We start from the raw sequence: 25593 nt of genomic DNA, 5'->3' as shown, positions 1-25593 counted from the left end.
GTCAGGTTGGGTAGAGGGATAGTTTAATCCAGCTGCTCTAATTCACAACCTGATCTCCAATAGCTGATGACATCACAAGGAGCTTAAGGCTTTCAACTTAAATTCACATTAGGGTGCATGTCTATACCTGCTGCCGACACCAGTATCTTCCAAGAGGAAGTATACAGAGAATCAGCCCTTGGCCTTTCTAACTGCTTGTGTCTTCTCCTGGAGAGTAGGTCACAGGACGGAATGGAAGGTTGAGGATGGAGCTGCGGCAGCCCAGGGCCCTTCCCACCGAGTCCTCATTCTCACATCTCCAAAGTTGGCACCATGGCTTTATTTGTGTGCAGTGTGAAGTTAATCTGTAAATCTCTTCTTTCCCTGATCTGTGCTGGAGAAGAGAGATGTGGGTATATCTGCTGTGAGCAGGGCCAGGCAGTGTCAGTAGGAGTTCTCAGGCGTGTTCGTTCTGTTTAAGGGGAAGAGGATAGAGGCCTGGGCTCCTGGCAGGTCAGTGCAATTGTTAAGCCAAAAGCCTGCATGTGTGAGGTGTGCTGACTCAAGCACAGGGGACAAGGAACTGTTTTGAGGGAGGAGAGGGCAGGGCTGTGGCATTGCAAAGCTGCTAGAGAGAGAAGTTGTGATACATTCCTTATGCAAGCTTGTGCTTTCCCCTTCTTCAAAGTAGGTTCCTCTGCTTAAGGAGCCCTTATTCCTTCTCTAGGGAAGGAGAAGAGGGAACCCAAAATGAGTTGGGGGCTAGGCTGTCTGGAGCTGGTTGTCAATCATCTGAGGCATGATTTTCTGGGTATTTACTATTGCTTTTTTTTTTTCCTTTGGTAACTACTCCATTGCTTTGGAGTCCTCGAAGGCTTCAAGACTTCCCACATCCTTAGTTAAAGGAAGTCTTGCAGGTTCTTGTAAACCACCAGCAGAAAGAGAGGTGTGTGGGACTGGAGGAACTTGACATCTGTCCCAATTACACCTGCTCTGCTCTGGGTGGGTGAAGGGGAGGGGTGCAAGTGCACTAGGCCCGGTGGAAGTCTCCCCGCCGGCCGCCAGTCTTGCTGATGAGCCTGACGTCCCCCACCGTGATGTCCCTGCTGACAGCCTTGCACATGTCATACAGGGTGAGGGCTGCCACGGCAGCCGAGGTCAGCGCCTCCATTTCCACCCCGGTGGGGCCCCGCGCCCGGCAGGATGCCTGGATCACCACAGCATGACGTGTGCCGTCCAGCTCCAGCTGAACGTGGATGTGGCTCAGGGCCACATGGTGGCACAGAGGAATCAGCTGGCTGGTCAGCTTGGCTGCCTGGATTCCAGCCAGCTGGGCTACCATCAGGGCATCACCCTTCTCCAGCTGGTTCTGCTGGACAAGCTTGAAAGCCACTGGCCCCAGAAGGACCACGGCAGAGGCCACAGCCACCCGGTCGGTGTCTAGCTTCTGGCCCACATCTACCATAGCCGCCCGTCCTTCTGAGTCCACGTGAGTGAGCTTGTCGGAGGTTGACCTGGGTCCTGAAGGGGCAGGAGAAGTCCTGGACCCTGAGCTAAGGCACTTTGAGTTGGTGTCTGCATCTCTGTGGGAGGAGTAGCATCTCTGAGGGGATCCAAAGCCTCTCTGCAGTTGGGCCGTAAGAGTCTGTGGGGCTTTATATCTTTTCCACAAAGTTGCCAATTGGTTGGGAAAACTCACTGTGGGTCTGAGATCCAGAACATGGAAGGGATCCCAGGAAGACAAGCTTGAACTGACTGGTGCAGATGCTTGGAGCTTTGGGGAGAACCCTGGAAAGACGGAGGAAAGAGACTAAGCCCACATGGCAGCCCGCTTCTCTACTTTTCCCCATCCCATCTCATGCTTCCTCTTTCCCATCAGGGGAAAAAAGAAGGTATAGCAGAAAGCACAGTATTTAGGAAAATAGAAAACAGATCATAAACAGACAAGTTTGTAGTCCTTTTCCCGTTTCTGGGATGCAGGGCCACTCCTAGGTGCCCCTTCTCACATGAACTTTGGTCTCTGTTTCTTAGAACTTTGAAGCCTGAAGGCTGAGGCCTGGATCGAAAGACCTCTCCATGTCTCTTCCTGTTTTTTGTTTTAGTTAGAGCTGAATCTCACCTTAAATGACCAACAATTAGTTCTTTCATCTTTACATTTCTTTAGGGAGAGTTGGCAGTCATATACTTTACAGATGAGACAGGAGATGAAATACTTCATTTAATCCTGTCTGTCAAGGTTCTTAAAGCACCTCCAGTGTGCACACAAACTGACAGGCCCGTTGTGATGGTCAGGCTCATTACTGGAACGCGTCTCATCCTGGAACAACTCCCCAAGTGGTTCAGACACCCAGAGACGTGGAGGGGACTATGTTAGGCAGCTCTTTCATGGAAAACAGGTTAGTAGAGGGACTCTACTGAGGAGGCAAAAGGTCTCCCACCCTCCAGCTTCCATCACTGAGACCCAGGCTTGGCTGTGTCAGAGGTCTGGCGTCCCTTCTAGAGGGGCCCCCTGCACCTTGCCACAATGGTGCTTCAGCATGGGTCAAGACCCAGCCAGATGACCACAGAGCTGGAGCTGTGGGGAGACAGGGAATGGCTGGGTTTCTTCTCAGTGGCTTGCTTCTTTTCTGCTCTGGGTGGCTGGTAGGCTGTGTAGCCCTTGGGCTATCTCTGGCCTACACCAGCCCGCTTTCTGCTGGACCACTGGGCTCCCTAGAGTTAGGAAGCTGGACGTTGGGATCTGGGCCACCTCCTCCTTCAGACAATGAGAGCAATTATCCGCTATCTGTGTCAAGTTGTACCTGGTTCAGATGCTAACACCACACCAACCATCAGAGACCCCACACAGTGGAGCTGAGCAGGTGCTCAGACCACTCCAGAATAGAGGGCGAGGGGACACCTGTGACTGGGTCCCAGTGGGGACAGGTCAGCACTGAGGAGTCTCTGCCTTAGCCAGGAGCTCGGTTCTTAGGGAAGAGCTAACTTGTACAATCATTAAGTTTGGGGACCTCCCCCTTTCCCCCCACACACCCTGCTGTCTGGAGAGGAAGAATGGCCATTTGGGGGGCATAAACACAGATGTGGAGGCAAGGACAGGAGAAGAAATGCCATGAAAAAGACAAACGAGAAACAGATGAAAAGCGAGGATGAGAACATCAGGATGAGGTGCAGGAGCTGAGTGCCTTACAGCCGGAACCCCTCAGGACCCCCCAAATGACAAGGGTGAGTGGTTACGTACTGCTGGGTCACCCACCGATGAGGATCATGGGCCGGTTCTTCATCTGGGCAATATTGAACATGCCTGGGGGAGGAGGAGAGAGGAGGATGGCAGGAAAGATTGGGGCGCAGAGGTCACTGAAGTGCTTAGCCACAGCACCCTGACAACTCCCCCTGTGTGCATTCATGTAAGGTCACCCACAAAGCTGCCTGGGGGGTGGTCCCAGAGCATTCTAATAGACAGGGGTGTCACTGCTCCCAAGTTGACTGAGTCCAATAAAATAGTCCCAGAGGATTTCAGGGTCGTCTTGAACTTAGGAGGGAGCATGCTTCTCCCAGGACAGTTATCCACAGAGGAGAGCCAGGATAGCATGGGTCCACAGATCCAATGGGGGCCAAGCAACAGTGACACCTGCCACAATAACAGTGCCCTCCCCATTCACCCTGGCCTCCCCACCCCCCGCACCCTTACCTGCATGCTGCCTCTTCTTCCTGCCCACAGCAGCCCCTACGATGCTCAGAAGCTCCTCCTCTGAGGCCCCTGCACGTAGGTGGTCCCGCAGTGAAACTTCGGAGTTCCCAAAGAGGCAGACCTGTGCAGGGGTGAGGACAGAGGCTCCACCATCTGAGCCTCCACCCTCCCATCAGCCTGTAAGTGGTTACCCCATCCTCGGAGAGCCCCCCAAGTTTAGCACCAGCTCCCTCGCACCCCCAGAAGGAGCCTGATCCATGAAGGATGGAGAAGCAGCCAAATAGGGCTTTCTCAAGGCCTGTGGCTGACTGTCAGAGTCCCTTCAGTGTATGCAGTGTACAGGGACAGAAGATTTGAGAGGCCCAGGAGGGCAGAGACTCCTGGAGGAGAGAAGGTATCACGGACATCTAAGACAGAAGGTTAAGTGATGACTTCACTGAGCCCATCATCTCCCACCCCACCCCTGCAGCTCCCAAATGCCATTCTCTGACCATCTCATACAACAAAGACCCCCCCCCCGCCCCCGCCACCTCTAGGGCTTCCATTTTGTGGGCTCCCCTTCCAGCTAGCTTCTGCCTAAGAGATCAGAAGAGGGGAAGCTTGTGGGCATTCCCCCATACTTCCTCTTTGGATTAAGGGGTTTCTATGGCTCTAAAGGGAATGGTCCCATCTGCTCCACACTGTGGGGAACAAAGGACCATCTTGTTAGATGGGACAGAGGCTGTCTGCACGGTGGGCGCACAGTCTGAAGGAATGGGCTCACCAGGTGGGTTATGCACTCACAGATCCTTTAGCCAGCCTCTCTGATAGCACTGAGTGCCAGAAAGGGTTCTCAGGAAGCCAGAAAAGTGACTTCAGGGACCCCAAAGGCAGAGGAAAGAAAGCACAGGGACACGAGCTGACCCTTATGAAGTGCAGTTCCCACGTTCATTCAAATCTGACACCACTGATGGTTTCAGCCAATCAGGGGCTCAGGTGGGAGGAGAGATGAGCACTTGGGGTGGTGGGAGCCATTCACCTTGAGGTTGCCATCAGCTGTGATTCGAAGTCGGTTGCAGGTCCCACAGAAATTCTCAGACATGGATGTGATAAAGCTCACCTGGCCTTGGAAGCCAGGAATTTTAAAGGCCTAGAAGGAGAGTAGGAGTAGAATGGCTGGGGTGGACCAGGAGTCCAAACTCTATGTCCCCAAGAACTCTCACTTCTCAGCCCTCTCAGTGGAGCCCACCGGAAGTGGCACCTAGCACTTCAGTATGATGGCTGACCCAAGGCTGGCTCACCCTCTAGGAAACCCTCCATAGACAGGACAGCCAGAGAAGACTGAAGTGGGATAGCACCAGCTGTTAGGGAAGTTAACTTATGGCCACCCCTTCCCCTCCCCCAACCTCCCCCACGCCACTCTGCTCCTGCCATGATGGGGAGGTGGTCACAATGGCTGGCTGCCAGCTCTGGTGAGGCAGGGCTGTCCCTGAGCCTGGCCTGCTGTCTCTCTCACCTTGGCTGTGCTGGATTCCTTCTCTGGCAGTGTCTCCAGCTCAGGCCAGCGCTGCTGGATGGTATCCAGCATCTCCTTGTAGCTCACCATCTTTTTAAAGTTCCACTTGTTGCCTGGATTTCATTGGGGATGGCAGGGGAGCCCTGAACCAGAGTTGCAGGGACGCCTCCCCAGGGGAGCACATCACACTCACATTCTGCTGTGAGAATGCCCGAGTGCCCACCCCATTTGGCCCCCGGCCCCTGGAGCCCCACTAACCATCAAAGGGCATGTACTCTATGAAGCGCACGTCCAGTGGGAGACTCTTGGTCAGTGCCACAAAGTCCAGGAGCTCGTCCTCGTTCAGACCTCGCATCACCACACAGTTCACCTGGATGGGGTGGGGTAGGGGGAGACCATTGGGACTGTCCCTGTAGGCTTTCCCATGGGCAAAAACTCGGGGCTATGGCACCTGCTGAGGGCCTCCCTGGGGGCTGCAGTCCTTGCCCTTCCCTGCCCAGTTGGGGCAGGCCACAGGGTCTCCCTTGGCCTGGATGCTCCTGGAAAGGATGGGCAGAAGTACGCTTCAGTTGGCTGGCCAGGTGAGGACCAAAGGCCCAGGGGAGCTGGGTATGAGCCGAGGGTCAGGGAGGAAGTCAGAAATCAGCATGGTGGTAGGAGGGTCTCACCTTCACGGGGTTGTAGCCCAGCTCAATGGCCTTGTGGATGCCCTCCATGACCTTGTGGAAGCCTGCCGGAAGAGGGGACGTCACCCTCCAGGCACTTCATCCATCAGCCCCATTCCAGCCCACAGGGAAGCCTCAGGCCTTGTCTGGAAAGGGCAGATAGTGGGTGCTTCCGGCATTTCCAGTTAAGAGGCAACACTGAGGGGTTTGTGGGAGCATGAAGCATGCTCCCAATCATCAGTGGAGTACAAATGTTCAACATGGATCCTTAATGCCCTGACCACGGGTCACGGTGAGGCAACTGGGGCCAGAGCTAGAAGACTCGGACTATTGGAGGCATTCAACAAGGAAGAGTCTATCATTGATTCACTTGAACACTGGGAGCACCTACTATGCGCAGGGTGAGAAAGTGATTGTGGGAGTTGTCCTCCCCTCACCGCTCCCTTCTCATGCTCTTGTCCCTGACTGAACACCAGTGGTCCCTCTCCCCTCCAGTGCGCACAGCCTGTGGGTGGTCTGGAGGGAAGGGACCAGGGAGGGCCTGCCTAGCTCTTTTCATTGGTTACCTAGAGCTGGAGTGCTGGCAGGAGTGGGCAGTGCCAGGCCACCAGCAGTTCTGTGACATGGAATGCTCTGCCCCAAAGGCAGGTGCACAGGGAAGTGTGAATGGAGGAGACAAATGGAGCCAGGCTCACAAAGGTCCATTCTCCTCCTTCCTAGGCCTGCTCTGCTCATGGCCTCTATCCAGGAGAATGGAGAGCCTCCTCCGTGAAGCCCTCTCAGCATTCTTCCGCAGGCTGCCTCCCTTCTGTGGCACTTCAGCTGGTACAAGACCAGAAGGATATCTTCCAGGCTTTCATCTTTTGGTCCTCAGCAGCCAAGAGGGCCAAGAATACGGAGGTCCGTGTGTCCAGTGTGCTGTCCATCACCCAAGCCCCACCCCTGGTGGGGGAGGAGACTCAGCTGATGCTTAACAAGCAAGCTTGTAAATGCCAGCTGAATATCAGGAAAAAGAGGATGGCGGGGCAGACCCCAACAATGCCAGGGAAAGCCACTTGTCTACCCCTTTCTTTGGAAACACTCTACTTCCCAGTATCCTCCCCAAATCAAAGGCCATCCAACCCCAAAGACATTTCCAATGTGAGGACCATGGCCAAGAGAAGCCAGGCACTGGCCCAAGGAGATCCACCGCTTGAGGCTGGCTCTCTGTCCACTCTGGCAGTCCCCAGATCAGATTTAGGTGAGCAGAGGGCTAGCTCTGGGGACTGACGGCTCATGATGAGAAAACCCTCCCATGCTCAGAGCTCACTCCAGGGCAATGGACTCGGTACCTCAGTACTGCAGTTGTCTAGGTTTTCAAACTAAAAAGTCTTTCATTCTGTAACCCCCTGGTCCTCAGCAAACTGGGGCTACAATAGGGAACTTCATTGACATTAACTCCCCCAAATCCCCCAGGAGAAGTTTGGAAAGGCCAGAGAGTGGGGAATGTATGCGCAGGCTCATCCACAGTCCAGGCACCATGAGAAGCTAAGCAGGTCCCTTGCTAGGCCCAGCCACACAGGCCCTGGTCCCATCCTGCATCGGCTCACCTTTCCTGCGGACTATGAACTCAAACTTGGCAGGCACCAGCGTGTCCAGGCTGATATTGATGGCACCGAGCCCTGCTTTCTGAAGCTGGGGCAGCAGCCGAGCTAGGTTGATGCCATTGGTGGTGATGCCAATGGTTCTGAGTCCTTTCAGCTGGTGGAGCTGGGCTGGAGAGACAACAGGGAGACATCAGCCTGTCTGCTCGTGGTGAGGCTAAATGAGGAGCTGCGAGGCAAAACTCATAGCCCAATGGAGGGAAAGACCACCTGAGTTAACAGGAAAGGGAGGATAGAGCCAGAAGGTGAGTCCCTTGGGAATCCCTTTGTGCTGAGCACCCTGCTAGGAGGCTGAAAGCTTAGCTCAAGGAAGCCTCAGAACAATGGTTATTCTCAAACAGGAAGGAAGGAAAGAGACTCAAAAGAAAGGCATTCACTTAAAGTCATACAGCTAGTGAGAAAAGCTGAGTCCAAGTTTGTGTGCACTTGATTCCAGAAAGTGTGCATTTAATAGCCAATTACACAAGTACAGTGGCTCTGTGTAACAGAAGCAAAAAGGTTCATATTGACTGTGACAAGAAAGAAAAGGACTCTGTTGCCCAGAAAGGCAGTTGAATTCAGAAAACAGATCTATGACTCTGTAATAAGATTAATAGTAAAGGTTATAGATATCAAAATTCACAGATATTCAAGACAGTGGGGTATTTATTTGCATATAATACTATGCACTGGCTCAGCCTGTTTTGCTCATGGCTACCATGACCCCTGCCTTTCTGGGGAGAACTTAATGTATGGAACTTCACAAAGCCTTTGTCATCAATCTCTACTTCTGAGAATTTAATCTAAGGAAATAATCATGAATGTGAGTATTTACCTCTAGGATGTTTTATTAGACAACAATGCATAGGAGAGGAAAATGAGTTAAGTTTCACAGCCATTTTTATTGCATAAGATCCTGCCAGCTACACAAAAACCTAACATGCAAGGCATGGGCAAATGCACAGGCTGAGATGGAGAAAGTTAAAAATGTAGAATGTGTGTATGGTTGGGGGGGGAGGGAAGGCAGGAGTGTGGCCTAATGGTAGAGCACTTGCCTAGCATGCATGATGCCTTGGGTTCAATTCCTCGGTACGACATACACAGAAAAACCTAGAAGTGGTGCTGTGGCTCAAGTGGTAGAGCACTAGCCTTGAGGAAAGCCCAAGGACAGTGCTCAACCCCTGAGTCTTAGCCCCAGGACTGGTCAAAAAAAAATTTAGAGCAGGTACAGAGAGCAAGGACAGGCAGGCTGCCAAAATGGAACAAAGACAGCAATCACAAAGCAGCAGCCATGTTCTTTGCTTATCTCAAGCACACATAGGACTTGGGTGAACAGAAAAGTAAAAAAAAAAAAAAAATGAACGTTACTTGCAGAAAAGAACTTCATTCTTTTGCTATCACAGAAAACAGTGTTTATTGGCTCCCTTTGAGAAATTTTGGAGAAACATTCAAAGTAGGGACATTTTCTTTTTGTGCTGGTCCTGGGGCTTGAACTCAGGGCCTGGGGCATACTGTCCCTTAGCTTTTTTGCTCAAGGCTAATACTCTATCCTTGCAGCCACAACTCCACTTTTGGATTTTTTTTCTGGTTATTGCTGTTGGGTTCCTTCGTCCCCAGTCCCTCTCGACTAGTCGGAGGGATGGGGAAAAACACACCCCGACCAGTCCAAGCCGCAAGAGGAGAGACCCACTGTCCTCCCGCACTCAGCCTTCCTTCCCCGGAGCACGAACAGAGACGCCACACAGCTTCATCTAGGCAGGAAAATCTCTCTCTCCAAAAAACCCCCTCCTGCGGAAGTCCCTCCAGCTAATATACCCTCACTCTAGGTCCCAGCAGAGAGTGATAAACAATAACACATTTGTAACCAACCATAATCAAGTCTTGCACCCTGCCTCTTGCGCCTTGCTTGTCTCAGCAGAAAGTTATTAGACATGGCCCCCAACATGTCCCTCGTCTTTATTTTAGAAAAAAGACAAAACCTAGGATCATATCAGATCGACTGTGCCTGTCTTAGGCGTCTCCAAGCTCGTTCGTCTTCTTACCCGTCATGGGATCACCAAGTCCTTTTTACTTGGCTCCTTAGGTTGATAGGCTAACAGCTGGGACTTGCCTGTCTTTGACTACCAGCCGTCCATTTAAGCAAGCTAGACCTGAGGGGATTGGATGCACCTATTTCCATGGGAGCAGATGCCTGTCATATTAGCATTCACTTTCTGCGTTGACTTTGTAGGCAAGCAATATTACAATTATAGCGCATAAAAATAAATCCAAACCGATCAATCCTGCCCATCTTTGGGTGATTGGTTAAGACTATTTTGGGACTTGATCAAAGTTAGAATATTAACATGTGTCTGATTAACAATTATTTGTGTGGCTTATTCAAAGCATTCTCTGTAGGAACCACAGTAGCAAGGGCAATACTCGCAGCAGTAACAGCAGCTACAGATGTGACAATGGCCACCACCATGGTCAAGAAAGCATTATCCTCCGCCTGTACTGAGGGGCTCTGGCTACAACAGCCAGAGAAAACAGGGAAACATTCCAACATTCACACAAGCCATAGGGCACTGGAAGAATTAGTCTCCCAATCCCCTCCTTGTTGTTTTAAACTACTGTCTCCCATGTCTCTAATTTATCCTATCTCACCTTCCAAAAATGACTCTGGTCCCTTCATTTTAAAGGGGTTATGGGCAAAGATCCATTTTCTGTAACTTCTTCAAGCTGACTCAGGGGTGTTGTCTCTATATTTTGCCAGGGATCCTAAAAAGCTTTAGCCTGTTTTCAACTATGGGCGGTGGCTCCCTATTTTGCAATTCTGCACCAGAGCACAGGCTTTCTAAATCACTACCACTTAATTCTTTCTCTTAAGTGTTTTTCCAAGCGTCTCTGTGCTTCTCTTCACCTGTTCTTAAACTGTTTACTCCCGTGTAAGTTTAGACTTAAATTTATACTTGAAAAACAAAGGCAATTGGGTAAATCTATCTATTATTTAGCATGCTACTTGCGCAAAATTAATATCAGTCGTTCCAGTCTGAACCCATTTCGGTTCTATTCTAAAATCCCTTATTCCGGTTCTTTTTCTGAACCCCTTATTGCCTTGCCCTTATACCGCTCTGGCCAGAGACTCCTGCAAGGTTCCTCCCTACCGTGCTGACGTGACCGGCGTTTCGGAGGTGATCTGGGAATGATTATTGCCTCGCCCTCCGCGAGGTTCCTCAGTTTCCCCACCGTGTCGAAGTGACCTGCACTTCGGAGGCGGACTGGGAATGATTATTAAAATCTTTTACTGTTAAAGCACCTAGCTGCTTCTGCTGTGTTTGCCTCTCCACTCTGACACAGCTGAGCTTCTTTGCCTTTTTTCTCCTTAGCTTTGGGAGGAGATTTTTGTTTTTTCTTTTCCTCAATTTTCTATCTTTTGCCTTTTTAATGGGTTTTTCTTTGTATTTTCCTTTCAGGTTTCTCTGGTTTTTCAGTCTATGTAAGGCTTTTCTTACTTGACTTTTGCAGGTAGTTGCTTCCCTTTCTCTTGTTTACCACCTTTTTTCTTTTTGTCTTTCTCCTTGTTCTCCTCCATGTCTTTTTCTTTTTCCCTGTGAGCCATGTTAGCCTGCATTTTCCTTTCAGGTTTCCCTGGCCTTTCAGTCCTTCCTTTTTCTTTGCATTATCTTCCTTTCAGGTTTCTCTGGTTTTTCAGTCTTTCCTCCATGTCTCTCTCACTTGGCTCAACTCGCCATCGTGCCCCTTTTGTGCCCCACATTGGGCGCCAGTATGTTGGGGTCCTTTGTCCCCAGTCCCTCTCAACTAGTAGGAGGGATGGGGAAAAACACACCCTGACCAGTCCAAGCTGTGAGAGGAGAGACCCACTGTCCTCCCGAACTCAGCCTTCCTTCCCCAGAGCATGAACCAGAGACGCCACGCAGCTTCATCAAGGCAGGAAAATCTCTCTCTCCAAAAAAACCCCCTCCTGAAGCAGTCCATCCAGCTAATATACCCTCACTCTAGGTCCCAGCAGAGAGTGATAAACAACACAATTGTACCAACTGTAATCAAGTCTTGCGCCCTGCCTCTTGCACCTTGCCTTGTCTCAGCAGAAAGTTATTAGACATGGCGTTACTTGGCCCCCAACATATTGCAGAGAAGTGTCTTACTGGATTAGGATTCTGTCCAAGCTAGCTTTAAACTGAGATTTTCAGATCTTAGTGTCCTGAGTATCTAGGATTACAAGCATGAGCCACCAGTGCCTGGCTAATGTAGGGACATTCAGAAAGGAAAAGAAAACCATGGAGGAAAAAACCTTATAGGAAGGCAGCTCACTGTTTTTAACTGGTGTGAGAAAGGGTCTGGGCCTGGGGAGCTGGTGACTGGCAGAGAATATGAGCAGATAGGAAAGCAAGGCACTGTGAGTGATAAAATAGAAGTTAAAAATATTCATATGCCTGACATTCAAAATGCCACTTGTACACATCTCATAAATCAAAATGTATAAAAAAATTTAAAATGAAATATAACTAAAGTAATAGATTCAGGCAGGTAAAGAACTAATGAAATAGAATATAGATAATAGAAAAATATGCAATTCCAAAGATTGGTATGTTGAAGACTTAATTTTGTCAGAAGTTAATACTATCAAGGAAAAATAGGAAGGCTTGAGGGTGTATGTATCTCAGTGGTATAGAAACTGCCCATATATGTAAGGCTCTAGGTTCTACCCCCAGGGAATGGAGGAAGAAAAAGAAGAAGAGAGAGGGAGAGAGAAAAAAAAGAGAAAGACAGGGAGACAGAGGCAGACAGATGAGGCATAAATCAATCAAAAAGAATTTTTTAAAAAGCAAAATTACTAGTAAATACATATTTAAAAATATGACCAATATTTTATGCTAGCAAATCTGAAGTCGGAAATACATGACACATTTCTCTTTAAAAAGATGTATCAAAATTGACTCCAAAGGAAACATACAACTTGGATCAAATGATATGTCCTAGAGAAACTGAAGCAGCAAGAAAACTATTGCCTAGAAAAATCCCAAGCACCTTGAGTTTTATTGATTGAGATTTGGAAAACTTTGATAGATGCGATCCCCACCAATTTCTAGAGTTTCAAGATAATAGAACTTAAAAAAGTCTCCCAGATAAAATAAGAATGAACACTACCTCATTCTTTGAGACATAGTACCCAAATCAGGTTGGCAGGCCCATGTAATTAATACAGATTAAAACCATAACAACAACAAAAACAACAACTTATGCAAAATACTAGGCAAGGGAACCTAACAGGTGCAGAAACACAATACCATCAACTGACTAGACTTATTCCAGGTGTTACTTCAGATAATCTAAAAATGTCACCCAGAATGAGAAGAAACCTCTAGATCATCCTGTTACATGCAGAAAAAGCATGTGATTAAAGAGTTTAGACCTTAGTAAACTAGCAAAGTAACTTCATCAGACTGACAGAGGTTATTTTTGAGAAAAACACAGGAAGCAGCACTCCAGATGGGAAATAAAATGAGCATGTCCCCATGGCTACTGCTCTCTAATGCTGGACTGATGGACATGGCAACAGGACAAGAAAATCAGGGGAAAAATTAGAAAAAGAAAAATGTACCTACCAATAAGAAAGAAACCCAAATATTGAGTTACAGAAGATACTGTTACTGGCATAGAAAACTTAAGAGGACTCTAAGATATGCTGGAGCACTGCCAGGAGAGTGGTAGCCTGGCAGGATAAAAGAACATACCAGAAAAAAAAAAGCCAGGAGTGGTGGTTCATGCCTGTAATCCTAGCTACTCAGGAGGTTGAGATCTGAAGACCGCGGTTCAAAGCCAGCCCAGGTACCGAAGTCTATGAGATTCTTATCTCTAACAACCAGAAAACTGAAAGTAGCACTGTGACTCAAGGGGTAGGGGATAGCCTTGAGATGAAGAGCTCAGGGATAGCACCCAGGCCCAGAGATCAAGTCTCAGGACCTACCAAAAAAAATCAGAATATATGATTTCTTAAAAAAACAAAAAACCAAATGACACATGGCTTTGGCTGTGACTTAGTAGTATAGCACTTGCCTAGCACTTGCAAGGTCCTGGGTTCAATCCCTAGCATGACCAGACAAAATGAAACAAGACGGAATTAATTTAGGGGCCAATAATGATACTAGAGAGGAGGTACAACCTGTCCAAGTTTTAGTTGTAGAGTGAATTAAAGTCAAAGAGGTCAGCAACAGAATAGGAGGCCTGAGCAAACAGCAGGGCAAAGAAGATGACTCAGGAAGGTAGGAGCTTTGGGCAAAAGCAATGTCAATTTTCCAGTTCAATGCTATTAAAATCCCAATAGGATTGTCCATGGAGGTTGAGAAGCTCACACTCCTAAATTTACAGGGACAAGGCTTAGTATAGCTAAACCACTGTTGAATAAAGGAAAGGAAAGGAAAATAAAGGACTTGCTCCAGCAGGTAATGGTCTTATTATAAAGCTACAGCGATTAAGATAACACGAAGTTGGCACAAAGACAGAAAAAACTGACCAATAGAGCACAGCACAAACTGAAACAGATCAATACCTACATGGCAGGTTTATGGAGGAAGCAGAGGCTGCTAAAATACAAGGAACTAGAAAACAAAATCAGCCATCTATATGGAGAAATATTAGATTCCTAAAAAACAATCCACAGATGAACCGAGGACTTAAAATGTAAAACTAAAGGACATTTAATATATTCGTGGGAAACCTAAGTAATTGATTTGTCCTTGGGCTATGTGTTGCCTTCATAAAATACAAAAAGCACAACCATACAAGAAATTGCCGACCCATTTAAGAACTGCTGTTGACAAGAACCTTCTTATAAAATGTAGTGATGTTTTGTCAGACTGAGAGAAGATATTTGCAACATATATAAATAACCTTTATGGATGTGAAAAGTCAAAGAGGTATATGAAAATATGCAATAGATGATCAGTTATTCTACAGAGAAAAGGAATAGATATGGCTAGCTCACATGTGTAGAGATGAGCGGCTGCATTATTAATCACGGTGATATAGACCAGTCTGTAACGGAATCCAATTTTATACTTGTTCTGTTGGCAACAATCAAGAACACTGACATGGGAGTGGAGGAGGCACTTGTTATAGGATATTGGTGAGAGGGTGCAGGTGCCAGCCACTTTACATAGAATAATGCCCAGTCATTTTCCAAAGTTCACCTTTCACATAGTAATTATGTCCCTATAGAAACTGTGCACCAGGAAGCATGCACAAATAGGTAAATGTTCAAAGCACCACTAGTTATAACAGCCAAATTCGGAAACCAACAGGAGTGCTCATTTGAAGGGAACAGCAGCTCACAAACAAATGGAAAGATCTACTCTTTGGCTATCAGGTATGAGTTTCACTGGAACCAAAAAAGACAGCCATGAGGAATTATGCAGCATGATACTTAAAAAAAAATTTTTAAGAAAAAAAAAGTACCAAGAGACAAGAGTATGATAAACACAAAAGTGAGGAGTGTTCATTTCAGATGGCAGTGGGGAAGGAGGGGGCCAGATACAACCAGGAAGGCACCAGAGGCTGGCAAAAGTTGTCCCTGTATTCTTAAGTCTTCCAGAAACATTGGTGGGGCAGTAGGCTTTCCAGAACCAAAGTGTATGATTTCATAGAAGGTTGTGGATTCTATTTGCCAAATCACAAGAAAATACATGTCAATGGCTTCTCAGTGTGTTGGTGTTAAGCTGTGAGGTTTGAAGAAGGGAGAAAAGAGAGAAGAACAAGGAAGAAATGAAGGGAAAGGAGTGAGGAAAGAGAGGAAGGGAAGGTGGAAGGAGAGGCTGGAAGTAAAAGCTGCAGCTCTAAGTGACTGAGGCTCGGTCTACCCATCTGACCCAGCCAGGTCTTTTTCAAAGTCAGTATTGGAACACAGCACTGCAAACTCCTCTGACATTTAGAACCCTTCTCCTTCTTTCCCAGGTCAATGGCTAGCCACACTTCTCATGGCTGGGGCAAAAGTGCCTGACACTTGTGTTTGGGCTCACCTGCTCAGAGGCTGCAGGCCACCTTGGAGATCAGTGGCCAGGAAGCACTGAGAAAGAATGCCTATGTCCCCTGGCTTCCTTCTACAGTCTACATGTATAAGAGGGTTCTCCCTTAGCTAATCCCCTCTGGAAAGCTTCTCGGATACAGAAGTTTGCTTTACTAATCCCCTTGTCACTTCCCAAGCCAATCAGCTTAACAAGGAAGACTGAATACCACACCCATCACTTTAGCCATAGGTTAAGGTGTTGAGAGTTCCCTGGAGCCAGTGGCTACTGTGACTCATGATCTGTAAGGACTTATGATCTAGTGGACTGTTTTACCTTAAGCCCCACTGTGGGGTAGGGATGTAGCTCAGCAACACAATGTTTTCCTAGGATGCACGAGTCTCCCAGACTCCATCCTTAGCAAGTCAAAAAGCTAAAATGAATACATAACCCTCACCTTAGCTGTGAGGAAGGGACAGAGGACTACCCACATACCAGGCAGACTGCAGAAGCACCACAGAGGCTGGGGATTGCGCTGAGGGCATTACAAGCAAGTGCAGACAGGGGGAGCCAGTGAGCCCTGGGTGTAGATCTTTCCCATGTGTAATTCTCCAGCACCAGCAAGGCTAAGCTTGGGCAAAGACCCAGCAGAATGAGGCTCAGAGAAGCCCGTGACCTGCAGTCCTTGACCTCTGCTTTGAGTGGGAGATCTAGAGCATGAGACAGCGTTTGTGCCCATCCAACTTGGCCTTCTTTCTCCTCCCTCCAACCTCATTCCTACCAGTGTACACATGGTGTTCATCTCATTGTGAGAAAAGTCTTTTTCTAGCATAGTGCTTTGCTTCTTTTCTGTTACTCTTAAGAAAAATCTCTCAAGGGTTCCTGCTTAGGCCAGGTGGCTCTGCCCTTGTTAATTACCTTTTAGTTACCTACCTCATTTTCCTAAGCGCTTTAAGACATATTGTTATAAAAACTCCTTGAATTGTAATTACATACTATTCATTAATCCATTCACAGATTATGAACCCTAGTTCAACCAATGAAAGCACAGGGGCAGGGCCAGCTGGCTATGTTAGGGATAAAAAGGGAGTAGCCTGCCTGCTCTGTGTGCTTGCTTGCCAGGTTTTTCTGCAGAAGTAAACTTTGCCTTGGAGTTGGTATCTTGTATTCATACCTGACACCCCCAAATCCTAAGCTATTTCCAACAACGTGGCTATCCCAAGATACCAGCCTGGTGCAATGACCACAAAACATCACAGTAGCAGCTGGTCCACAGGCAAGAAAGCCAAGGCCCAGGTCTGGTGAGGAACCTGTAGGGGCTCCCTAGCGGCAGCCTACAGATAGGGCTACTAACTGTTCTGTGCAAATCAGTCAGTGCCTTGTACAGATAGCTTGGAGAACCTGAGTCTGTATTTAGTCATCCTGGCCTGTCAGTGATCCTCCCTCCCTCCCTCAGCTCTCCCACGAGGCCCTGGCAAGCAGCCCAGGGATAAGGGTGGAACCCACACCCTGGCTAGGGTGGAGCAAGTAGCCTGAATGAGGGGGGTTGGGCCTGGCAAGCAGACTCTGTAGGGTAAGACTTTTCCTGGAACCCAGTCTACCTTTCAACTCTCAGGAGCTGTTGAACTGTAGAAACAGAGTTGGTTTCCCTGGAACAACTAGGCCAGCACAGAAGTGCTAGCGGGATCCCAGGTTTAGGGGAGAGCTGGAAATGGTTTGGAGGGACCTTGAGGGAGGCCTGGGTTCCCATACCATATGGCTTCTCACTCTGCCTTTGGCTGTCCAATGTACTTGGAGGGGGATCTAACAGCTGGACTTCCACCACTGCCCTGTCTTGTGTGTCCCTGGCACAGTACTAGACATGTAAGCAAGCACCCAGATAATGTTCACCAAAGCAGCAAGCTGGGGTTGGGAAATCCCAGCAATGGCAGCTGGGAGGGGGCCAGCAATTAAAAAAACGTAAGAGCTTTATTTTCCTTTGATTTCATCATCTATAAAGCCAGGAGCAAAGGTCTCGCTGCCTGTTGCTGGGCTTAGAAGCAGCCTTAGAAGTGGAACGTTCCAGAGCTACCACTGAAGAACACTAGCCACGTGCTTGGTCATGCTTATTTTCTCCTTTGGTCAGGTATGGTGCTATTCAAACAGGAAAGTGTGTCACTGTGTTCACTGTACTTATATCCCTTCATTTACTCAACAGGCATCACTAGATCAAGTTTGGATGCTGCAAACAGCAACAGAGCTTTCATGCTAGTAGGAAATAAAAACCGTAACTCCAGGCACTGGAGGCTTGCACCTGTAATCCTAGCTACTCAGGAGGCTGAGATCTGAGGCTCAAAGTCAGTCCAGGCAGGAAAGTCTGTGAGACTCTTATCTCCAACTGATCAACAAAAAGTCAAAGGTAGAGATGTGGCTCAAGTGGTAGAGGACCAAGCCATGAGTGAAAAAGCTAAGCAAGAACAACAGGCCCTGAGTTCAAGCCAAAGTACCAGCAAAAGTAAATAAAATATGAATATACAGTCAAGTAGCAACCACAGAAAGAGATAAATGTCAGGAAGAAAATCTGGGTTAAGAGCATAGCTTGCCCCACTTTGCAATATGGTCTTTGTTACAAACTATAATTCTGCACGAGTGACCTGAGACTTATGCAAATGAATGTGCTTTGCTGTGTTCCAATAAAACCATTGATGGATACTGAATTTATTTTCTTCCACACAATACCCATTTGAAATCATATTGCCCTTTTGGATTTTGTTCCCAACTACAAAATTTAGAAACATCTAAACCCTTCTTAGCTTGTGAGTCATATGGAAGCAAGTTTGTAGGCCAGATTTGTCTTGTATGCTGTAGCTTGCCAATCCCTGAGTGACTGTGTGGCTGGGTGTTAAATGAAGCCAAGCAATGAGCCTTGAGCTTCTTTCAAAAGAAGAACAAGTATGAAATTTTCTTTGGGAGAATGGAGAATTAGGACATGGGGTCAAATGGCAGAGGTGTCAGAGGTCAGCGGGATTCCAGTCACATGGGATTTCCAATCAGTTGGTCAATATGACAGAAAGTCCTGGGGACATGGCACTGAGTAGCTTTGTGAGCTTGGGCAAGTTAAACTTGTTTCATCATTTCTTATCATAATGAAAATACTAGTACGTTGCATCTGCCTCTGCGGGCACTCTAGAACTGGGCGGGCATCCTGTTCAAATAAATGGCAGTGGCCAATCTTAGCATTTAATTTGGGTCCAGCTAGATGAGGCAGGAGCTGGGAGGAGGGGGAGAGACGTGTGCCTAACTCACCCACAATGTCCACCACATCTGGCCGGATGAGCGGCTCGCCACCTGTGAGCCGGATCTTGTCCACACCTTCTCTGACAAAGAGCCGGGAGAGGGTCAGGATTTCTTCTGTGGTCAGTAGGTCAGCCCTTGGAGTCAAAGGGACACCTTCCTCAGGCATGCAATACTGGCCTGAGCGAAAGAAAGGAACGGAGAGGTAGAATATAGGGAGGGCAGGCAGGCTCAAGAGCCCACCATTTCCCAGGTTCCCATCAAGCTGTATGTCCTCCTGAAATTCAGCCAGATGATGACAGGCTTTCCACGCCTGAGGGATACAAACCCCCAGCTTGACTTTCATCTCTGAGGGATTAGCACCCTTCCCTTCCCTTGCTGGCCCTGGCATCCTTCCATGTCGTGGTGGAGCTGAGGGTGTGGTTAAGGATGATGAACCACATGAGATCAGAGCCTGGCACAGGGCAGGAAGATGCCCCCGATACTGGAGCCTTTAGCCTCAGGGGCCACCCTAGAAAGGCCAGCATTCTGGTGCCACTTCTGTTGGCCGTGACCATCTCCTCATTCCATCTCTCTGGGTTGGAACTCACTCTATGGGTTGGAAGCCTGAGGTGCTGCTTGGTCAGGGTGAGGGAGAAGAATGGAACAGAGGCGCTGTGGACCTGAGGAAGGGAGATCCCATTCCCTGCCACCACTTCCTGCAGCCCGGCTCTATCAAGGGTCTACACAAGGTCACATTCATGTCTTGAGATCAACAGTAGGAAGAGGAATCAGAATGCATGACTCTACAAGGTGTGTTTATACAAGGTATGTATTTATTCAAAACTCACTGGGTAAATAGATTTCTTAATATGAAGTGGAATAGGAAGGAGAGAGGAAAGGAAAGGGAGAAGGGAAAGAAAAATAATGGGAAAAGGAAAGAGAATTGGAAGTCCCTCCATCAGTGGATCCATTGCACAGCTTAACGTAAAGAATGTATTGGCCTGGCTCAGCCTGATTTACCACAGGGCTGGGGGGGGGGTCTCAAGGCAGCGCCTTTATGTCTCATGCCGATAACCCCATCCCATGATTGGTAGCCATAATCCTGGACTTGGGGAATCAAAGGGAGCAGGAGGAAGGAGTCCTGAAAAATGAGGGGACCAGGATTCCAACTTAATCATCAATCCAATCACAATCTGGTTCTTTAATACTATTTAGGCCCTAGCTCCCATAATCCTATATGAATCAGCACCCCAAACCCTCTGTCTGGAAAGCAAGAGGCGGTGGATGGAGATGTGAAAAATCAGAGAAGAGACAGACTGAAAAGGATTTCTGGGCATGGGAAAATTCCAGAAGCCACTGGAGCAGAGAGACAACAGTCCTGAGAGGACCCAAGAAGGTGACTCACATCGGAGGTTGCATTTCTCGGTGAGTGAGATCCTCAGGTAGCTGTGCCGGCGGCCAAAGCTGTCTGTGAGGAAGGCAGAGAAGGGGGCTGCATGTTCCCTCAGGTATTGCAGCCTTGTAGGCAGCTCCTGCAAGGACAGGGTGAGGAAGAGGGATGGGTGCCTGCTCTCCAGAGGCGTGTGCACAAGGAGACCCACAATGCACTGCTTAACGTGTACAGATCCTCTACCTTTACCCACAATGCCCAGCTCCTCTCACGTTTCCTTGTACTGATAAGGAGACTGGCTGGAGAAGGACCTAGCTGCTGGGCACTCAGCTAAGGGAAGGACAGCAGGATAGAGGGAAGGGCCTTGGAAATTCAGTCTCTTTCCTGCTTCCCTCAGGGTCAGAAGGAAGGATTAGGCAGCCACTGTGCGGGACGTCAGAGAATAGGATCTCAGTTGCAGGCTCCAGAGGAGACAGGTTTAGGACAGAGCTGTGCCCTCTTTCTTCTTCACAGCCTACTAGTACTGACTTGTTCATCGTGCCAGGCTACAGCTCCTCGCCTTCAGATACCCTAGGGAAGGGTGGCCAGATGAAGGAGGAGCCCAAGTCATTTCAGGAAGAAGGGGAGGATCAGAGGGCTGCGAAGCATGACACAGCAATACTGTAAAAGCAAACCAGACGTGTTGCAATCAACCCTTGCTCTACACACACACACACACACACACACACACACACGTGCACCTGGACATGAAGCCTCATTCTCTTGCCTCTTTTCCAACATTGCACATCCTACTTTCCTTCTCCTCCTTCCTGCATTTGAACACCTTCTTTCAATCTCCTGAAGGAAAAACAATCCCTATTCAGGAAACCCATACAGCAGGACTCAGGGAACTGTGGGAGTGGACAGCTGCCTGAGGTTAATATTACAAACTCGCAAACCATGCATCATCCAAGAGCTCCAGCCTAGGCCAGAAGTTTCCTCTAGGAAGTTGCCCTGCCTGACTTGGTATCCCCATGTCCAGCACAACAGGTGGGAACCAAGTATTCAAGGAATGATTAGGTCAGCCTCCATTCTAACACACGAGCCCACTTCCAATAGAATCAGAAAGTCAGTGTTAAGTAAAATGCAGTTATTCTGAATTGTTCCATTTCTCAATGGCCAATGTGGTTTAGTCTGATACAAGATTCTCAAGATTGACAGTATATTATGTCACTGAAGAACTTCTAGAAAGGTGGGATGGCAAAGCCCTGTCCCGAAGATTTCGATGGAGTTGTGTTTCACCTTCTGACTGTACAGGCAGGGTTAAGAACACTAGAGTGGGCTGGGAACATGGCCTAGTGGTAGAGTACTTGCCTAGAATGCATGACACCCTGGGTTCTATCCTTGGTACCACATTTACAGAAAAAACTGGAATTGGTGCTATGGCTTAAGTGGTAGAGTACAGGCCTTGAGAAGCCCAAAGGATAGTTCTCAGGCCCTGAGTTCAAGCCTAGGACTGGCAAAATAAAAACACCAGGGTGATGCCAATATTGGGTACCATTTTAGGTGGGGGTTGGTAGCACTGGCTCTGAGTATAGGGTTTGGAGTAGATGCACCTCAATTACACATCTGGCACTAGCTGTCCCGCAAGCGGCCTAGATTGTCACAGAGTTTGAGTCTCCATGAGGAATGTTTAGACAGTGTATCAGGAACATCTGTCACTATCTGTTTCACTTTCTTACCGTAACTCCTACTTAGATATATTCATTCATTGAAGCAATAACCCACCAAGGACACTGTAGTGGATACTGTGATGGATTTTTCCCACTTTGTGTTCCATTTCCCAGCCCTGTCTTCCATCTCTACTGATGGCAGAGGGTCTGAGGCTGGGAGTTTCAGATAGGCCCCCATACCATACACTCCAAGCAGGAAATTGGGGTGGGGGACTGAGTTCCCCAGGACCAATGACACTCATTCCTGACCAGACCCTGGCAGTTTGTTATTGGTCATCTCATGTCTACCTAATTTCAGTAGGGTTTAAGAGGGTGGTAAAAAAGGAAGTTTGCTCTGAAAAGACTGTCCTCCAGGTCATCCAATTGGAATGGTAAAGGCTAGCCTCCAAACACTTCAAAAGTCTAGACAGAGAAGTAAGGTTATTAGGGAGGGAAGCCATGGGTCCCAATGTACCAGCTACTGGGATAAGCTATACTGAGTTGCCTCCAGATCAATTAAATAAGATGATGCAGGACTGACACCATTTGATCCTTTGTGCCTTCTAGCACAGTGAAATGGGTGTCTGTCTTTCCTAGTTACCTTCTTGTTCTTGCCACAGGCAGTGGGACCCATGGCTTCAGGATGTCCCCAAGCCTGCATGCCATTCCAGATGAAGGGGTACACCTGGACTAGGTCCCTCCTCCCCCAGTAGGGAAGATTCTCTGGGACAGCTCAATCAGGATCATCCACTGGCTGACACACCTCCACAATTCCTTTGTCTCTATGGAAGTAGCTTAACCTGACCTTAGAATAAGTCAAGGTCCCTTTTTCACTGTCCACACACATAGCCAGTTATCAGGCATCTCTTCTCTCTCACACTCTGATACAACATACCACCAATGAATGGCCTTTTTCCTGGGTGCTGGTAATCTATTTTGGGAAGAGTCAGGGTAAGAGTCGAGAGGGGGACCCTACAGGAAGAGAAGATGGGTCCTAGAGGCTCCCATCTTGCTTCTGCCAACTGGCAAGCTCTCTGGATGGGCTGAAGATAGATAGCTCATCTCACCACTGAAATTCTCTTTTGGACAGATCCATTCCACGGCCCTCTCCTGTGTAAGATGCATGGACCCAACCCTCTGGATTTACAAACAGGAAGGGGGAATAGCAACCAGATAAAACTAGAAGGTCAGACCTTAGGCCTCTGTTCCACAGGACTCCTCATAGATGCATTTCAAGCAGCCGTAAATATCTTGCTGACTCCAATGCCTTTCTAGCTCTATGTGAGGCACTGCCAAGACATACCTAGAAAGGCAGAGAAGCCCAGACACTCAGGAACTCCCAATCCACAAAGAGACCTGATGGAGATGGCCAGCGTCGTTTCTCTGCTCTCTCTTCACAGAAGCCTGTCCCCAGTGTCCTTATCCTGGGTGTGCGGGTGGACGGTAACAGATAGGAGACAACAGCAGGTGCCAAGGGCCACATAGAGAGCAGCAATAATTACAGTTTTCAAGGACACAGCACCTCCATGAGCCAGGCTTTGCTGAGTAATCTCTATCACTCTCATCCTGGAAAACAGAGGCTCTGCAAGGGGCAAGGGTTTGCTGAAACTCACTTATACAAGGTGCCAGACAGGATCCTAATCCTTCTAACCCTCCCTTGTGCTCTGCTTTGGTGCCCATGTTTTCGCGGCTCCATCACATTGCTCATGCCATGAGTAGGAAGAGGGCAGATGCAGCCTCTCTTCTCATAGGGACATGGTCTAACTGAGTTCCTTGCTGAGTGCTAGGGCCTCACACTTATAATCCTAGCTGCTCAGAAGGCTAATAGCTGAGGATTCGAAGCTGGCTTCTGCACACAAATCAGAGGCTCTTATGTTCATTTCACTAACAAAGAGCCAGAAGTGGAGGTGTGGCTCAAGTGGGAGAGTACCAATTTTGAGACAAAAAGCTAAGCAAGAGCATAAGGTTGTGAGTTCAAGTCCCAACACTGGCACAGAGGACAATGTGGGTTTCTGCTTCACTGTCCTATAAATAAATTGAAAGAAGTTAACTTTGCTGAGCTCACCTGGAAATATACTCACCTCCCTGGGTTCATTTTGAGGACTACAGAAGACCACATAGTAAGTAATCTAGGCCAGGCCCTCTCAGGAAAATCACAGATTAGGGAAGAAAGGGATTACGAAACTTCCCTTTCCTTGCTTTCTTTAGAGGTCTCTTGGCCCTGGGCTATGCTTAATTTCTCATCTTTTACTCCATCCAGTCTAACTTTTCAAAGATACTGAAAAATTCTCCACTTTTCCAGTAACTCTGGTTGCTTATCTGTGGATCCCAAAGGAGCTGACTGAGATCAAGGGAAAACAAGCAGTCTGAGAAGGAGCCTGACACTCAGGGAGCACGAGATGGAGGAGTCGATGACATTGTCATGCCAAAAATCCCAGGACATGAAATGTAATCCCGGACACTAGGAAAAGAACTACATGCATCTGGCCAAGAGATTTCACCAAATGAAAGCAGAGGCTTGTCCAAGGAAATACATCGTCTCTAATCCCACCAGCAAAACAACCAACTTAACCCTTGATAGGCCCCAAGGCCTCCTGTGGAGGTGCTGTCAAGAACCCAGGTTGATCCCACCCCAGCTCTTGAAAAGTGGAAACCTCTGAGCCTGAAGGGCAGATGCTGCTCCAAGTTAAGTCCAGAATGAAGCTGACCCTTCCCCCAGAGGCTACAGGCCAGAAGAAGTTAGGACACACAGAGCCCTGAGGGTGACAGGTGGCACAGAGCTGGCATTGTTTTAGTCAGTGTCACACTTCCAAGCAGGTGGGACCAGGGACAACACCGGATCCCACACAGACCCCTCCTTCCCCCGCCCTCCACCTCTGGGGATGAGGAAGGAGAAAATGAGTCCTTAAGAGCCGGTGGGTCCAAAGTCCCACCCCCCGGGGAGTCCCCAGGCCCGGCTAGGCTGTCACTGAGAAGGGGGCTGAGGCGAGCCCGAGAAGCCCCAGCAGCCACCGGAGGCCGTCACTGCCCGCTCCCCAGGCGCGGCTGCCGGGGCCGGGGACTTTCTGGAGGAGGAGTAGCTAGCAAGCCCCTACCCCTTCCCCAGTGCGAGGGAGGCGGGCGGGGCGGGCTCACCTCCCGGGCGGGTGGAGGGCCTCCCCCGGGGTGGAGCTGCGTCACCGGAGCCCCCGAGGTGCAGCCCCGGGTGCCGGACCTCAGGAGCCACCGCAGCATCCGGAACGCGGGCCGCGCCGCCATGAAGCCAGTGTGCCGGCAGCAGCAGCGTGGGCCCAGGAGTCCGGTACTCAGCCGAGTCATCTGGGTGGGGCGGGTCCCGCGCAGCCAATCAGCGAAGGGCCCGCGCCGCATGGCTCTCTGGGAGTTGTAGTCCCTTCTCTCCTCTTCCTGGTTTTTTTTCTCCCCTCCCCCCCCCCAGGTTCAAATGTACAAAGCTCAACTAGGGAGAGTCAGACTTTAACTACAGGACTAGGCTTAAGCAGGATGTGTTGATGCCAAGTACTGTTAGGTAAGGCAGGATTAAGAGAATGAGTGTCTGATTTAAGGGACTGCCAAGGTATTTTAATATATTTAAAAAAAAATCCAAATCAGTGAAAGTATACGAATATGGACATTTTCTATAAAAACAAGATCTTTTATTTGCATGATTCGTATGATCCCCCAGTTCAGACTCCGGAGAAAGAAGGAGCTCACTCTCCTACAGCCAACTGTGCTCCAAAAAGTGCATCAAGTCTTGGCTTCTGCCTTCCTAACAAAGGGGATATGTGGGAAGAAGCCAAGGGAAGAG

General features: G+C 48.6%; 1 protein-coding gene across 4 annotated transcripts; it reads right to left on the bottom strand.

The window, feature by feature from the left end:
- Position 1: 1 nt before the first annotated feature.
- Mocs1 (molybdenum cofactor synthesis 1) lies at positions 2–25083 on the bottom strand. Of its 4 annotated transcripts, none has more exons than XM_090355733.1 (11): positions 24924–25083; positions 20113–20239; positions 18738–18905; positions 7417–7581; positions 5831–5892; positions 5421–5532; positions 5163–5275; positions 4686–4796; positions 3668–3788; positions 3233–3280; positions 2–1767 (listed from the first exon to the last, which is right to left on the bottom strand). In XM_090355733.1, exons 1-11 carry the CDS (start codon positions 25044–25046, stop codon positions 1010–1012), a joined length of 1908 nt encoding a protein of 635 aa, XP_090211859.1. In that variant the 5' UTR covers positions 25047–25083; the 3' UTR covers positions 2–1009. The 4 variants fall into 4 exon arrangements, with proteins under 4 accessions (XP_090211859.1, XP_090211861.1, XP_090211860.1 ...); XM_090355735.1 differs by lacking the exon at positions 24924–25083 and adding an exon at positions 23092–23344; XM_090355737.1 differs by having other exon boundaries at positions 1679–1767; positions 3218–3280.
- Between the last annotated feature and the right edge of the window lie 510 nt (positions 25084–25593).

This window comes from Megascapheus bottae, chromosome 22, assembly GCF_031878675.1.
Source record: "Megascapheus bottae isolate mThoBot1 chromosome 22, mThoBot2.hap1, whole genome shotgun sequence".
NCBI lineage: Eukaryota > Metazoa > Chordata > Mammalia > Rodentia > Geomyidae > Megascapheus > Megascapheus bottae.
This window is presented reverse-complemented; position numbering and strand designations above follow the sequence as displayed.

Excerpts from the sequence above, each read along its gene's own strand:
- Mocs1 (XM_090355733.1), bottom strand. The coding sequence starts at position 25,046 with ATGGCGGCGCGGCCCGCGTTCCGGATGCTGCGGTGGCTCCTGAGGTCC. Across the intron at positions 5,893-7,416 it reads GTTCATAGTCCGCAGGAAAG|GCTTCCACAAGGTCATGGAG; the intron begins GTGAGCCGATGC and ends CTCTTCCGGCAG. Across the intron at positions 4,797-5,162 it reads AGGAATCCAGCACAGCCAAG|GCCTTTAAAATTCCTGGCTT; the intron begins GTGAGAGAGACA and ends CTCTCCTTCTAG.